We start from the raw sequence: 17,829 nt of genomic DNA on the forward strand, positions 1-17,829 counted from the left end.
GACAGACCGACCGACACATTCATACACTCATAGGGGCAATTTAGCACGTTCAAACGGCCTGAAACCGGAGTACCCGGAGGAAACCCACACAGACATGGGGAGAACATGCAAACTCCACACAGAGGGGACCCCGGTCACCTGGCCGGGGACTCGAACCCAGGCCCTCCTCGCTGTGAAGCAACAGCGCTATTTCATTGATCTATCTTGATATAATTTATGGTCGTTATTAAACAAAAAAGTGAAGCGTTTTGCACAACACAGGCCTTTTTTGGGAAATTATAGTCTTAAAGTAACAACCCAATCACAAGCTGGAAATCTGCTGAGGATAATCAAACACACAGGCTTTCAACATCGTCTTTATGATCGTCCACGCAGCAAAACGGACAACACAAACTATTTCTAATGTCTGTAGATCTTTGTTGGGATCAGTGAAAACGTCCAGCATGTAGGCCTGCAAAACAGCTCCGCAGCACAGACGCACCTGTGAATGGGCATCACGTGTGAGCTGTAGCAGATCGCTCGCCTCGTGCAGAGCTAGCCAGTTTGAGAAGGAGTGATACCGCAGAGATTTTGGAGTGAGACAGAACACTGACGCACCGACTCTCTGAAAAGCTGCCATACACTCCGAGCAACATCACACCGCTCCACTCCCTGCTCCGCACCCCTCGCATACTCTGCACCACGCCAGTGTCTCCGCAGTGCTGAGAACGATCCACCAACCCAAATATCGCCACCACTGTGGTGGTTAAGAAAGATTACATTAAGAAAGATTTTGTGATATCATAAAAACAGTGAGCATAAAACTGAGTGGGATAAAGTGCTATAGGCCGAGAAAGAGGCTGCTTACATTTGTTTTGTGACACCACAGACATCACAGTGTCTCCAAACCTGGGTGACTGCATGTGGCATGGGCAGATGCTATACGCATATATGCCTTCAGATAAATACGATGACGTTGGTTTTGTGACGTCACGTAATCAATAACTCAAAATGGAACATTTTTCCGTAGCTGATATCGACTGAGAAGTGAAAGTTCTTCAAATACTTCAATATTTGCACGCTGCATCAAGCACCTCCATTCCAAATCCTGAGGTCAATTCAGTTCTCCATGATGTGGGCCCTTCAAACCAAAGCAAAATAAAACCCGAGTTGCTTTGGCTTCTCTGTAGAAACTGAAACAGCATTCCGACTGTTTTCCGTGTGTGTATGCAGCCTTGACATTCTCTAAGTATGGTCTCTGGTCAATAACTGTAAGTCTCCTCTACTTACTGACTCGTTCCTTTATGGAAGTATTAGGTTTGATAAGTTCCCCCTTCAGCGAAATATCTTCTATTACAGTCATTGATTTCCCTAAACACTGTTTACCCCATGCGGTGAAATTACAACATAGGACAGCGGTAGATTGCGAGTTATACTGACTTTTTATCCCCACAATCAAAACTGCATCAGGTTCTGCAATATTCCAGGTTATTGAATGGATTTAAATCCTGCCTGCCACTTGTTATGACTTTATTTAGCTGACGCTGCATTCGAACCGAATCGTTTTTGCATAATTGAACACGCTGAGTTTCTGAAAGGAGCGAACAGTTCAGTAGAATTTATGTCCTTCTCTCCGATCGTGCATTTGCACTGGCTATTTATATTAACATGATTTTGGTTTATGATCCTGCCCAGTCTGAAAAATGAATAATTTAGGCTGTTTTCAATGCAGATCTATTATCTGAGGTAACTGTTATCCATGTCTGCGCAGGCTTTCATTGAGGCCTACTTTGAATGGTAATCCACGCCACTCCAGTGGACTCAGTGAAGTTTATAGCGACGATTTACAGTTGCTGGGAATTAACTTGGACAGAAGGATTAGTTCTTAGTGTCTTACCTTCAGCGGCGGAGAAGATAAGCGCCGTTCATTCCATCTGATAAGAGTTTAAGGGACAGGAAACGCAAAGGGACACTTCATCCTCCAGGTATTTCGTATATCTGATAATGAGAATCCAAATTAAATCATAAAAAGCTGTGTTAATCTTTGATAGTGTGATATGTTCTTACCCGGTGAAGGGCTTACAGTTGAAGGAGAAGCCTTTCCTCTCGCATAGCCAGTGGACTGTACTAGCTTGTCAGCACTAGGAATGAGCAAAAAGTTCTCGGTGTTCTGCAGCACTTAATGCATCAATATTATATACTTTTCTGAATAACAAACGCGTGCATTAGCTGTGCATTACAAGCCGCTAGACGAGAGAGGTCTGGTCCCCAGCGTGGCCGCCGTTTATTCATTATTTGCTGTTAGCATGATCCGTCTGCAAGCTTAAAATAGGCCTTTAAGGGCAGAGCCGTGGATGCAGGAGCCAGCCTGTAGCCTTGGGAATAGCCTACAGTAGAAAACACAGCATTCACAGGTGTGTGGGACTGGATGTTCTCGTTTTGTATGGGATTGAAAGCAGGAGCGCCTGGTTTTGTTTGGAAGTTGAGATGGCAGCGGGGGTTTTTCCTCAATTTTAGCCTAAAACACTTGCATATATATACATACATATTTTTTTGTTTGTCCAGTCATGTCCAGTTTGTCTCTTGTTGAAATGTCTTTCTTCTTTATCCCTTCTCTCTCTGCTTCGTCTCCCAGCTGCCTGTCTTTCCTTTCACTTTCAAAAGGGTGGGACGGGTAGGCAGAGAGGGGCTGCGGTGGCAGTGGGTGGAGTGGGGAGTGGGGTGGTTGTGGTACCACATCACGATGAGTTGTGACATTAATAGTAGACGGTTAAAAAATTGGTGGTGTGGCCACCAGTGTTTCCCCGCAGAGCGAAGTTAGGGTCTCGCCTCTAGACCCTCCCTCAGGGGACGTGGCAGTCCGTGGTGGAAGGGGTGCGAGCAGGCAGACCAGAGGCTCTGAGTGAATGAGTGGGAGTGTATGAAAGAAATCCCTGAACAAACTGCTGTTTTGTGGACGTGAACGCAGTTTAACTAACTGTCCTGCTGTTTACCTTCAGCACGTTTTCTGTCACATCTGTTTCTTAACAAGCCACAATGTGCCTAATACAAAAACCTAAGGTCTTGGGGCGAGCTGAGGCAGACGGTGATGCGACTCTGGGGGTAATTTATTTCGGAAAACTTGTTTTTGTACATCGCCCTGGCAAAAAACCTGATCAAGTACTGTGGAGAAGACTGGCCCGTGCCTGTATACTGTACAGTACTGTACAGTGTGCTGTTTCTCAGACATCAGCCCATCAGAAACACTTTAATGGCAACCCGAACACCTCCCAGATTAACTAAGCTGGCCTTGTTAATGTCAAACCAGCATTACTGAAAGCAATTCCGGTCTCAGAAAAGTGAGCTACAGCAGGACAAATTCACACACGCAGGCCAGCAAACATCCAAACTATGCTAATTTCATTTTATTCCAGTCTTCATGGCATAAAGGGATGTTCATGTTACACAACAGCTTGAGGTAGACAGTAACCCAGAAAAGAGACTCTAACAGTGCTATTAAGGTTAAATACAGCAGCACTAAAAGCCCTTTGTAGTGCAAGTATATGCAGAACCGAACAGCTGCAAAGCTTCAAAACGAACTTTTGTGAAGTACTAATGTACTTCATTGCACATCTGGACCCTCCACACCTACACACCTTATTTCAGTACTAATATATGCACATATTTGCTCAGTATTGTCGTGATATTCCCCTCCTTCTACATTCCTTTTTATCTCAGGATAGATCTTATTGCATATTTTTGTATAATTCTGGTTGTATATATATGCCTGTAGATATTTTTTGGTGTATATTCTTCTTTTTATATTGTATCACCTGTATTAGTATAACTGTCCTGTGTTCTGTCACTGATACTCGCTGCTAAATTTCCTTCGGGATCAATGAAGTATCTGTCTGTCTGTCTGTCTGTCTGTCTGTCTGTCTATCTGTTTGTCTGTCTATCAGTCTATCTTTCTGTCTGTCTATCTGTCTTTCTGTCTATCCGTCTGTCTGTCTGTCTATCAGTTTGTCTGTCTTTCTGTCTGTCTGTCTATCTGTTTGTCTGTCTATCAGGCTGTCTGTCTGTCTGCCTGTCTATCTATCTGTCTGTCTATCAGTCTGTCTGTCTATCTGTTTGTCTGTCTATCAGTCTGTCTGTCTGTCTGTCTGTTTGTCTGTCTGTCTGTCTATCTGTTTATCTGTCTATCAATCTGTGTTTCTGTCTGTCTATCTGTCTTTCTGTCTATCCGTCTGTCTATCAGTTTGTCTGTCTTTCTGTCTGTCTGTCTATCTGTTTGTCTGTCTATCAGGCTGTCTGTCTGTCTGCCTGTCTATCAGTCTGTCTGTCTATCTGTTTGTCTGTCTGTCTGTCTGTCTGTCTGTCTGTCTGTCTGTCTATCTGTTTATCTGTCTATCAATCTGTGTTTCTGTCTGTCTGTTTGTCTGTCTATCTGTCTGTCTGTCTGTTTATCTGTCTGTTTGTCTGTCTATCTGTCTGTCTATCAGTCTGTCTTTCTGTCTGTCTGTCTATCTGTTTGTCTGTCTATCTGTCTGTCTGTCAGTCTGTCTTTCTGTCTGTCTGTCTATCTGTTTGTCTGTCTGTGTCTGTCTGTGTGTCTGTCTGTTTATCTGTCTGTTTGTCTGTCTGTCTATCTGTTTGTCTGTCTATCTGTCTGTCTGTCAGTCTGTCTTTCTGTCTGTCTGTCTATCTGTTTGTCTGTCTGTGTCTGTCTGTGTGTGTGTCTGTCTATCTGTCTGTCCATCCATCCTTCCTTCCTTTCTTCCTTCCAATCTCCTGGCTGACTTCTCCTCTCCTGGCTTTTGCGGTAGTAAAGTGCTGGGTGTAGTTTGGGTGGGTTGAGGGGTTCATGATGGTGAACTGCCGCTTTCTTTGGGAGGTTGGAGTGATTGTCTGCGCCCTTAGCATTTAGGTTAATGAAAGTCTATGGTAAGTACTGGCAACTCATTTGCTCAGTGAAAGCGCTGTTACCTGCTGTTTGACCCCAGAATGTGAGACATAAACTAACTGCCCTGAGCTTTTGAGTTGTACAAGTTTGCATGAGGCGGGTTTGTCTGTAATTCTGCGAAACTTTTGCAGCCTATTAAAAATCAATAAATAGCACACAGATATCTAAATCTAATTATTCCGAAATATAAACACTGTGAATGACTGTTTCCTAAGCTCCACACATAGCTAATAACGCTAATTAGCTGCTATTGTATCTGTTTTCGGACTGCAATGTAATTGTACAATTAAGCTTGTAATTTCTTTTCTGAGACAAAGTAAGTGCTTGATAAAACTTCTACAACGTGTGTGAAAACGTCGTCTTTTCTGAAGAACGTAACCAACAGTTAGCAGCCGGACGCTCGGCTGAAACAGATTTTGCTTTGTTGAGATTTATTATTCAGCCACTACCTCGAGTGGCTTTAAGCGGAGAGGACAATAAAGCCATTTCCATGTTTACAGAGAAAGCAGGAACACACTTCGGAAGTTCACACCGTTTTATTTGGGATTTAAAAACACTGACAAGGTTTCAGTCTTCAGTTCACACACACTGTGCCTAAAAAGAAGAACCATTTCTGTGCCCTGCAGAGCTTTTCAGATGGCTCTTATGAAAAACCTGATGGAGCAGATACGGCCAGCGTGGCAAGTAAGAATAATGCTGTGTTAATCAGAATATCGTCATAATTAGTAAAAAGAAAAGCTATTATGCTGGATCTACAAAGGAATATATTCAGTGGAGGGCTGGAAAGGGGAATTGTTCAAAAAAACATTCATTGCAGGAGAATATGAAGAGATTTATCAATACATGGCAACCTGTCATAAGCTGTTTGGGGTGGAATCTTTTGCCTATTAATGAAATAAAGGAATGGTACAGCAGCATATTACATTTATACAGTTCCCCATATTCCCCAGATGTGTTTGAGGCATGTTTGGTGTCCAAGTTTTACTTGTAATTTATTGCATATTGCATATTGCAGTTGCATCATGCCCTATAAGGGTGTAGACCGAAATCAGGGGTCTAAATGGAAGTAGAACACACAACAACATCAGCTTTTATAGCTGATTATTACATTTGAAGCAGGTTAATATCTCTAACTGTCATAAAGTTATTTACAGTTAAGGTGTGTTTGGTGTGTTGGTGCTGGTACATTAAAGGGTTAAAAGCTTAACTGATTAAAAATACCCAAAATTACATTTAAACTTTAGGGTTGAAAATAAAGGGTTGAAAATAAAAATAAATATAGCTAAACACTCCTAAAATAAGATTTAATTTTTAGGTTTAAAGGTTTAAAATTTATAGAGCTAAAAATGACCCAAAATTACAGTTAACTTGGTTAAACTTAAATGGTCATACAACACAAAATTAGAGTTGAATGTGTTAAACATGTAAAGGAATAAGAAGTAACCAAAATGATTAAAAACTCACAATTACAATTTCAAATCTTAAAATAATTGTTTACATTTGCCAGGTTTAATGTCTGGAAGGATTTAAAAATTACTTACAGTTACATGATCTTATATCTTAAAGGTTAAAAACCTCATTTAAAAAATGTTTACAGGTGTATACCCTAAAGGGTTAAAGCATTTAAAATGGCCCACAATTGGAGTTTTATATCTTAACAAATAAAAAAAAAAATTACCCACTGTTACATATTTTTTTTATCTTAAAAGGTTAAATTATTCACAGTTACAGATTTTTATATCTCAAAGGTTTAAAAACTTGAGTTAAATATCACAATTCAGTTTTTTATTTTATATTAAAGGGTTAAAAATCGGCTGAAACTTTAGTTTTATATCCAAAAGTTTAAACACTTAAATGGTTATAAAATCTGAAAAATGTAAGTTTTATGTCTGAACAGGTTAAAAACTTAAAAGGTTAAAAAGTGTCTACAATTATGAGTTTTATATCTTAAAGGGTTAAAAGCTACGCACAGTTCTAGAAATTTGTCTCTTATAGTTTTAACAAACTATCCAGTTCAAATGTACCCAAAATAATATCAGAGTCTTATATTATGAGTTGAAAACTGCCTAAAATTACAGTTGCGTGTCCAAAAGGTTTTAAAACCTAAAGGGTCATAACTCTTGTGTCTTAAAAACTTGCAAACTGCGGAAAAATCCAGACTTTCATGTGTCAAAGGGTTGAAATTTCAGTTCCGACTCAGAATTAGAGTTTTCCACCTGTTTGAATGACATTGTTTGTGTCTGGCTCCACAGCGGAGGACACTTGCGGGGGCACCTTCCGCGGTTCCAGCGGCGTGATCTCCAGCCTGGATTTCCAGAATGACTACAAGAACACTGGAGAGTGTACGTGGACCATCGTGGCTGATCCTGGAGACACCATCTCTCTGGTCTTCACCGACTTCCAGATGGAGAACAAATTTGACTACTTAGAGGTGGAAGGATCAGAGCCGCCGTCGATATGGTGAGCTTCAAAGCACAGCCTTTCTTTCTTTTCTCACAGACTTCCATTCCATTAAAAAGCACTCCGTTTTTCTCCCGTTCTCTTCTTCAGTGTGAATCGTAAACCCATTTGGCTGTTGTGGTAGCAGCAGTTCAGTGATGATGTTCCTTGAGATTCCATTTCAGGCACTTTAACATTGTAATTTCATACAAAGTGAGGAAGTGACATGCTGTGAAAGGTTTTGTGTCACATGGCTGAATGAGCATATATGTACATAGAGTAAAAGTGCAGAGGAAGCTGCTTGAATTCTGAAAGGCCTCCAAGTGTTTTTAAAAAAAAAAAAAAAGCTGACTTTTTTTTTTGCCCGATTTTAAGCCTGATTTGCCCCTTGCCAGAAATTTTCACAATCTGAAATGATTTTCCAGGTTCAGAGCTCGATCGGAAGCGACTGACGGTGCGGATGATCTGGTGTGAGAGGAGAAATGAGTGTATCTTTAGCCCTTCGGTCGAACTCTGAATGGAGCGGAGATCCTCCGATATTATCACACGTTTGATACGTACGACTCAAAACGTTCACAAGTCCTGTAGTGTGAGGAGGTCAGTGACTTACTCAACGACTGATTCAAACAACAGCCAATCAGAGAGCTGGAAGAGCGGAGGAACAGACAATGAGACGTGCAGAGACAGAGGAGCTGTGTGTACAACGTCAAGGCGTCTCTCTTTCAAGCTTCAGCTCAGCTGCCAGTTTGTAGTGAAATATTTCTCCAGCTCTCGCTGTGTCAGTGATTCTCAGCCGCATGTTAATCTCCAGTTTGCGCTTTCAGTAAATCCACTAAGTTCAAGTTTGTTTGAGCCATGATCTCTGAGGAGATCTGGGAGTCTGAGTTCTTATTCGTAGCCCAAACTCGTCATGTGTGTTATACCTCCTTTGTCCTGTCCTCTAGTGTGAGCGCCATCATGACAAAACGACAAGAAATGCTGCAACAAACCGACTTTATGTTGGTGATGCTCGTTATTTTCTATATCTGTAAAGATTGTAAAAGTCCTGTAGGTCCAGCCAGAGTGTGAAGTACCGCCTCTAATTAATGTCTCAGTGTCCATTAAATGGCTGATATGCTTTCTTTTAGTCCTAATCTTGGGTCATGTAAGCAATATCCATACTGATCAAGAGATTGACCACACCAATCAATAGCCACATTTACATACAGCCTAGTAATCCATTAGTAATCTGACTAATTGCTCAATCGGAATAGTCTAGTCTGATTGAGGCCATTCAGAATATCATTTCTATCCGATTGAACGAGGTGCGTAAACCTCTAAATAATCCTTTAAATAGAAGAATAATATCCAAGTTAATCGCCTGAATCCGATTACATTTCAATCGGAACGTGTACATCCGTTCTGCATGCGCGTCGCGTCGCAGCAAAAGGTTTATAACGCTCAGCATGCCGGAGCAGAAACTGGTCTGCAGACGAGACGAAGTTCATGCTCTGATCTTTAAAAGACGGCGGCGGGACGGACGTCCAGCTTCTGTGTCTCAGAACACGACGTCTTCCTCTCGGCCTTCTTTAATAAGGACGTGTGAAGGACGTTTTCCTGAGTCTGACGTCATTTTAAAGCAGTTAAAAACACAATCACTGCTCACTGCTGCTCATCTCACTCTGACTGGACTCACATGATGTTCGCTGTCATGGTAACGTTTACTCCACGTTTTCTCCACTCATGCATGTCGTTTTTCATCAGATTACTTGTAGCGAGCATGTAACCGAATATATTCAATCAGATTGTTGAGTAGAGTGAGCATAAACAGTCTGTAATCCGATTATATTCGTTCGAATTGGCAAAAATCTTTGCATGTAAACGCAGCTACTGTCTCTCTGTGTTTGAGTCAGAGAAACTTGTCAAATTTCAATTCAGACTTTGTTAGACATTTATTGTAGCACCCCGTTTCAGGAACATAGAAACATTTTTAATATGTTACACTTTATTCCCTGGGACTCTGCAAGTACAAAATGCTGCCTTCAAGATCTCTACTACAGTTTTACTGCAGCTCTGTGATGTGCACAGTAGTATAGGCCCCTGTCTACTCATTTTCATGATTTGTGCCTATTATTTTTAGTTTTTTGTGATGATTCTACGATGAACTGGCAGAGGAAGAACGATGTTTGTCTTTTCTTTTGATTTTTTTTTTTATTTTGTCTGCCGTTTTCTTCAGTTGGATTGGAGTTGGTTGGGACTAAATTTGGAGAAGGTGACATCAGATCTGCCAAAGTACCAATAACAATATGTTTACATCAGCTCATTGCATTCCTCTCCCTTACATAATGTCACTGCTCTGCTGCTGCGCCGAGTCCCAGACAAAACTCCCAGCAAGTTGGTTATTTAAGCTTTTCTTCTAAATTTGTTCACAGTGCTTGTTAAGAAGGTTTGTTACACCAGTTTGTAGCCCAGCTAGTGCTGCTTGCTTCTTGTGGTAGCCTACTTGTTGCAGGATCCTACTGTAAGTGATTAACGTCATTCATGAGAGTGCGATAGCTTGAGATCCTTAACTCTAGCATTAAAATTATATGTTAGTTAGACATAAAGGCCCACCGTGTTTCCCTATACTTGTAGTTTACAGCTTGGCATGTAAATAAGGCGCACTCAGTATCTCTTTAGCGTTCACAAATATGACTGTGTTCACTCATAACGGGAACAGTTTCAGAAGAATGGTCCAGCAGTTAGCTAACTAGCTATATGTCGCGGTTCTAACGTCACTGTTGAGCGTTCAAATATCAGAAATGAAATGTCTGTGATGTAGGTTTTCACTCAGCCATCCAAATCACTGAGTTCAGGTGTTCCAGTCACTTCCATGGCCACAGGTGTATAAAGCCGAGCCCCTCGGCCTGCAGACTGCTTCTACAGACATTAGTGAAAGAATGGGTCACTCTCAGGAGCTCAGTGAATTCCAGCGTGGTACCGTGATCGGACGCCACCTGTGCAGCAAGTCCAGTCGTGAAATTTCCTCACTACTAAATATTCCACAGTCAACTGTCAGTGGGATTATAACAAAGTGGAAGCGATTGGGAACGACAGCAACTCAGCCACGAAGTGGTCGGCCACATAAAATGACAGAGCGGTCAGCGGATGCTGAGGGGCATAGTGCGCCGACTTTCTGCAGAGTCCATCACTACAGACCTAACTTAATTAAAAAGTTGAGTCAAGCTGGTACTGTGCAACATTAGACCGAATGACCATTTTTTATGAGGGGGGGGGGGCTTTTGTTCTTCAAAATCACACCTATCCTGGTTCTATCCCCGTTCCTTATCCCTATCCCCCTCTCTAGCACAGCTAGAGGTATTGCAGCTGGATCCAGTTGTTTATGTTGCCAAGATGGTACTACAATCAATCACTATGTAATCTGACCCACCAACTCAGACAGCAGCTTGGAATTTTTGGAGCATTTATCTACAATTAAATTGTATTATTTTTATATTAGGTCTATTTCTGGAATATACCACTGTAAAACGCCTTTTCTGGGGCATATATAAGGTATTAAAGCAAAATGTTAAAGACTAGAGACCATGTATACTGAGGCTGTAACAGCTCGACACAGTTTAAGACAAGTGTGTGATGATGCAGACATACAATGACCAATGCTGCTAGTGCCTGTGATCTTCCGTCCAGTGCCAAAGTGAAGAGACACGCTTGTCTTTGGCTGATTGACTGCATTTGAGGTAAGAGGAAAACTGTAAATCTGATCTCTGGCAGAGCTATCGCTTCAGCATCTGACTGTTAATCAAGCAAACTCCCTGTAATTCCTCTGGATTTACACATGGAGTGCCGTCCGGCGGGCGTGCTTGTTTCGTAATTGTCTCGACCTTGCATGTCGTGGCAATCTTCTGACAATTTCCTCCACCGATGGCTTCATCGATTCCCCCGCGTCATTCCCATAAGCCACCTGACAAACGGAGCCACGTTCCTACGGTTCAGAACGAGCTTCTCTCCCCCGCTATTGCGCCAAGCCAACAAACAAATCAATGGGTTTTGCTGGAGTGACCTTTATGTAATTCCACCATACTTCCTCTCTGCTGTTGGAAAGGGCAAAAACAACAGCTTGTAACTTTCAGATCACTGTGCGTTTCAGAAACCGAGCTAGCAGTAGGGTTCAGTGGCGCTTGTGTTGCTGTGTTTGGAAGGCAGAAGCGCAGACTCCCTGTCATGAAACTGCTTTCGTAGGGTGTGTTGTTTTGGAGGGCAGCAGGTGGATGAGGAGAAAAGTACAGAGGAGTATGGTTTGGTATGGTATTGTATGGTATGGTAAGGTATGATAAGGTATGGTATGGGATGGTATGGTATGGTATGGTATGGTAAGGTATGATATGGTATGGGATGGTAAGGTATGATATGGTATGGTATGGTAAGGTATGGTAAGGTATGGTATGGGATGGTAAGGTATGATATGGTATGGTATGGTAAGGTATGGTAAGGTATGGTATGGGATGGTATGGTAAGGTATGATAAGGTATGGTATGGTATGGTATGGTAAGGTATGGTATGGTATGGGATGGTAAGGTATGATATGGTATGGTATGGTAAGGTATGGTATGGTATGGTATGGTATGGGATGGTAAGGTATGATATGGTATGGTATGGTAAGGTATGGTAAGGTATGGTATGGGATGGTAAGGTATGATATGGTATGGTATGGTAAGGTATGGTAAGGTATGGTATGGGATGGTAAGGTATGATATGGTATGGTATGGTAAGGTATGGTATGGGATGGTAAGGTATGGTAAGGTATGGTATGGTATGGGATGGTAAGGTATGATATGGTATGGTATGGTAAGGTATGGTAAGGTATGGTATGGGATGGTAAGGTATGATATGGTATGGTATGGTAAGGTATGATATGGTATGGTATGGTAAGGTATGGTAAGGTATGGTATGGGATGGTAAGGTATGATATGGTATGGTATGGTAAGGTATGGGATGGGATGGGATGGTAAGGTATGATATGGTATGGTATGGTAAGGTATGGTAAGGTATGGTATGGGATGGGATGGTAAGGTATGATATGGTATGGTATGGTAAGGTATGGTAAGGTATGGTATGGGATGGTAAGGTATGATATGGTATGGTATGGTAAGGTATGGTATGGGATGGTAAGGTATGATATGGTATGGTATGGTATGGTAAGGTATGGTAAGGTATGGTATGGGATGGTAAGGTATGATAAGGTATGGTATGGTAAGGTATGGTAAGGTATGGTATGGGATGGTAAGGTATGATATGGTATGGTATGGTAAGGTATGGTATGAGATGGTAAGGTATGGGATGGTATGGTATGGTAAGGTATGGTATGGGATGGTAAGGTATGGTAAGGTATGGTATGGTATGGTATGGTATGGTAAGGTATGGTATGGGATGGTAAGGTATGGTATGGTATGGTATGGTATGGTATCACCTTTATCACAAATATTTAATTACAGCCATATAAATGAGCAAATATCTAATTACATCCATATAAATGGCCAAATATTTAATTACAACCATATAAATGGCCAAATATCTTATTACAGGCATAAAAATGGCAAAATATGTTATCACAGGCAAAAGAATAGCCAAATATTTAATTACAGCTGTATAAATGGCCAAATGTCTAATTACAGGCGTAAAAATGGCCAAATATTTAATTACAGCTTTATAAATGGCCAAATTTCTTATTACAGGCATAAAAATGGCCAAATATTTAATTGCAGCTGTATAAACGGCCAAATATCTTATTACAGGCATAAAAATGGCCAAATATCTTATTACAGGCATACAAATGACCAAATATCTTATTACAGGCATAAAAAAAACAAAATATTTTATTGCAGCCGCGGAAATACCCAATTTATTAGAGCCATTAAAAATGACCAAATATCCCGTTATAGCCAAACAAATGCCTAAATGTGTTTTTATAGTTGTAAAAGTAGCCAAATATCTTATTACAGCTGTAAAAATAAACAAATATCTTGCTACAGCCATCAACAATAGACAGATATCTTAACTCAGCTGTAAAGATAACCAGATATTTTATTGCAATATCTTATTACAGGCATACTGTAGAAATAGCTTAATGTCTTATTATACCTGCAAGAATAGCCAAATATCTTATTTGTTGCTCCTAGCGTGGAGCATGGAATTACTATAGTGTGTTTCAGAGGATGTCATGGGGGGGGGGGGCACAAACCCCAAGCTGCGTTTCTGGGGGGTTGCAGCGCAAGAAGATTCAGAACCACTGTCAGAGATGAAACACTCCGCAACACTTTAACGAGACACCTGAGGCCACGATAGCAGTGCTTCTTACCTCCCGTTTCTGGGTCATCCTGGTGTCTTTGCACGGAGGCTGAGATCAGTTTGTGCCGCGGACATCTGGTTTCAGTTCTGCTGCCTCTTTCTGAAGCGTGTGGTGAATACAGGTCAAGTACACCCTGCGCTCCCCCACTCTGCGCTTTGACAATGAGCGAGCCTTTCCAGGATGAGGACAAATCATATTCTCTCGCTAAACAGGCAGCATCATGCCTCCCAAGCAGCGCACCAGTGGCTCCTGATGTGTATTCATACCGAGTCTTTCCTACTGCTGTATTCATAACGGATGGGCATCTTATCCCACACAAAGCACACCGAATATTTTTTCTTTGCTTTGCTTTCCTCCAGCATTACAGCTCTGGAATGGCTTTTCTGACCCCTAGCCCAAGAAACAGTCGGAGAGGTGCTTGATGTCCGTTGAAGACGTAAAGCCGTCTATGCTGTCTCATAGGTGAAGGGTAAAACAGGCCGCTGCATCCAGAGCAGTTACAGCATGATTATTTTGCAGATAGTAGTTCTGCTGCAGCGATGCTGGAACATTGATGTTATATTGCCACCGCAGATGTGCTGCACAACCTTTCAGAGCAGCATCAGCGATTCGATTTCTCAAATGGACGGCCTCAGAACGCGAGCTGCTCGCCTGATGCTCTTTGTCGCGGACGCAAGGTGCCAGCTTTTGCGTCTCCATTATCAGACATTGCTTGGTTTGGTTAAAAATTTCGTTGCGGTTTCGTCTCGCTTCTGTCAAGTCCTTCAAGCCCCCCAGCCACCCATCCACCAGCCGTTTCTGCTCTGTCACAGCCATGTAATTCGCCTGTGACATTTCAATAAGCCTTTTATTTCCTTGGTTTCCCTGGTCAGCGTTACAGCGTTGGAGCCACAGTACAAAATTGATGCTGTTTCCAGGCCCTGTAAAAGCTCACCCACAGTCTATTAATATGGCTTGTCACTGAGCACATTATAGAGCTTTGTATAAACTGATAATGAGGCTCCAGCCCAGCTGGCCTTTATCATGTTTCTGCCTCAGCCTGTGCAAAGTTTCCCTCTTCCGAGAATCTTCTAATATACGTGTCTGTATCTCATTAGGGTTCTTCCTCTCATCTGACATTGGTGGTTTGTGATACTGTGATACTGCTGGGGGGCTATGGCATCTTTTTGAAAACCCCAGTTATGTATTTATTTACTTTTACGATGATATAGTCACCATTTCACCAACATTTATTTTAAATATGACTAATTGTTTGCAAAAAATATAACATCATATTGAGGTCAAGCTCATTTGTTATTCTGGCCAAATGCCAGCTGAGTTTACACTTTGAGAGTTTCATGCAGGGGCGGGAACTGAATGAGAGCCTTCGCATGTAACATGGATGTTTGTAACTCAGTTTGAGCTCATTTTGGAGATGCTAGCTCTATCCGCGAGAAAGCTGAGGTCAGATGAATCCTGTTACTGGCAAATGTTCACAAATATCAAACACGTTTAGTGTGTGAAGGCCTTTGGCTTCACATGTCAGAAAACAGAAAAGGCGTAACTGCTCTGTGTTGTGTGCACATGGATAAAATCGAGAAATGATCTGGATGGTGAATCCTGTGGGCTGTGCAGATTGTTGTGGATGGTTGTGTGAACCTCTGTGAAAGGGTAGGGCTAGTCTGGCTATATGTGCTGGTGTGGCTAGTGGTGAACTGATGCAAATGAAGAACAGTTGGCATAATAGTTTCGCCCACCTGAGCCCAAATAGCTTCCAATGTATATTAGTAACATTTCCATTGAAACTAATTAGTATTAAGTGAGCAATTCCTTTGTAATTCCTTACTGTTGGCACTGAGCATGTCTCAGATAAGGCTAACTACTGTAAAAAGCAAACAACATTTCCTCAGAATTCCTAGAATCGTTTACTCTTTGTGTTTTGCCTGAATGTAGCCGAAGCCCTATTCAAGCTGGATTAGTTTTATCTGTGTAGGTGCTTTAATTTGAGTGATTACCGAAGAGATCTGCTATGTCTGTGGTTTTTACAGGTCTGCTCAGTATTCATTTTGTAGTGAATGACCTTCTATCACTTGGCACTTCCTCCATAATAGTAATCCTGTAATAACAAAAACTGAGTATTAAAAAATCGCCACCTTATTTTTTTTCGTGAGCTGAAAACCAGACTAACGAGTTTGATTTGACTCAGTTCCTCAGCCCTCACGTCTGTGACAAGACTGTTGAGCGGTTTTGGTGAAGCAAAATGAAATATCTTAAAAATACCTCTCACAGGACCATGCATTTTCCTTCATGTTGGTTGGCATTTAAAAATTTTTGAAGTTAAATTTTCATGGCTCTTCAACCAGTCACCAAAAGTGTACCATATTTTTGATGCCAAATGTTGAAGTAAACTTCCCCACAATTATATTTTGATCTGAGATATTTGGGTTAATTTGGAGAAATTACACAGATCCTTTGTTCTCGTATGGTCAGTCAAATTGCACGGAGCTTCTCTACTGAAACTAATCCAGCTCAAATAGGGCTGAATTTGGAGATTGTTGCTAACAGTCAGTAATTCAGTGCTAATTAAAGAGGGATGTTTGAACATCACTCAAGCACAACTTGCCTATAAGCGTTCCCATTAGCTTCTTTGGATAAGGCATTCTTTTCGGCCGCTCACTGTAGCGCCGGTCACTTTCACTGAGCTGACCGGAAGTAAATTACAACCCTTAAAGAATTGATACTGATATTGATATCTGTAATGTTAAGTAGCCAAGTCATATACACTTCTACTGGGGTTGTTTGAAGTGTGAGAAAAAACCTCAACAACGTTTCACAGGTCATTTGTTATCTCTGTTAGCCAAGCTTGGTGGTCAGAACCAATAGAATTCTCTAGAATCCTCTGTGCCATTGCATGAGTTCTAGATAGGTTTCGAGTTAAAACTGAAGAATAGCTAACATCCTGACGGAAAGATTTTCACTTTTCTCATCTAACAGATTAAAAGGTCCGTCCAAACACATGTGCCAGTGTAGCTAACTGGGAATGAAAGCCAGTAGTGGCTACAAGCAGTGGTTGGCATGACCAATTAGGGTATTGGCACCTAGCCCTTACCGTTCTTTATGCCTTATTCTATATCAGCAGCATTTCTTTTAGTTATACCCTAAAGTGTCAGTACTGGGTGAAGCGGATTGGTCAAAAACAGTATTAACGCTCATTTCTTGAGATGTCGTTTGCTAATGTAGCCCAATGAAATATTTTGCTAGTGGTTCTGTTCATTTGAGATATGGGTGGAGGTCAGGGAACCGGCCTCGTGACCAGAAGGTCGCCGGTTCGATCCCCAGAGCCGACAGCACATGACTGAGGTGTCCTTGAGCAAGACACCTAACCCCCAACTGCTCCCTGGGCGCTGTGGATAGGGCTGCCCACCGCTCCGGGCAAGTGTGCTCCCTGCCCCCTAGTGTGTGTGTGCTCACTAGAGTGTATGTGGTGTTCCACACCACGGATGGGTTAAATGCGGAGGTGGAATTTCCCGGTTGTGGGACTAATAAGGGTCTCTTAATGAACATAACTCAGAAGGGGTAAACGTAAAGCAGCTAAAGGTGCTAACGTGGTAATCTGCGAACCCGATATGCATTTTCTCACCTGGGTCTACGAGCTCTCCCTCAGAATTAGCCATGCTGGCAACTTGGCGTGAAATATTTCTTTCGGTTGTGATGTGTGACGTCAGCTGGACAGATGAAATGTGGGGCTGTTGAGCAGCAATATTTCAGTGTTTCATCAGAACAGGCTTATAGTGGTTTGGCATAGCGCTCAGTCTCTGAATGAGGGCGAGCCGACCGTGCGCTAAGCATTAGCACCAGAGAGCAGATCGCTGTAACTGCTGGAACTGCCTCAGCCTTGAAACGGTTGCGTATTACTGACGGGATGGAGCTTTTGTCCTGGCCCTGGCTCCCGATGTTGTTTACATCTCAGTAAATAGCAGGGTGATTTATAAAGGTCAGGCTTTACGGCAGGAATGCTAGTTTCATGCCCTGCACCTGCTACCGGTGGTGTAGTCCTTCGAAAGAAAGTAGGTATACTATAAATAAGCACCAGCTCAGCACACTTAAAAATGTGTGTGTGTGTGTGTGTGTGTGTGTGTGTGTGTGTGTGTGTGTGTGTGTGGGG

At 41.9% G+C, this 17,829-nt stretch overlaps 1 protein-coding gene across 3 annotated transcripts in view; it reads left to right on the forward strand.

The window, feature by feature from the left end:
- csmd3a (CUB and Sushi multiple domains 3a) overlaps positions 1–17,829 on the forward strand; it is a 534,059-nt gene that overhangs the window by 144,876 nt on the left and 371,354 nt on the right. For all 3 annotated transcript variants that reach the window (XM_037534188.1, XM_037534189.1, XM_037534190.1), the window contains exon 5: positions 7,174–7,381. In XM_037534188.1, the coding sequence (XP_037390085.1) occupies positions 7,174–7,381 (208 nt within the window). The remainder of the gene's footprint in view (positions 1–7,173; positions 7,382–17,829) is intronic.

This window comes from Pygocentrus nattereri, chromosome 24 (assembly GCF_015220715.1).
Source record: "Pygocentrus nattereri isolate fPygNat1 chromosome 24, fPygNat1.pri, whole genome shotgun sequence".
NCBI classification, from domain to species: Eukaryota; Metazoa; Chordata; class Actinopteri; order Characiformes; family Serrasalmidae; genus Pygocentrus; species Pygocentrus nattereri.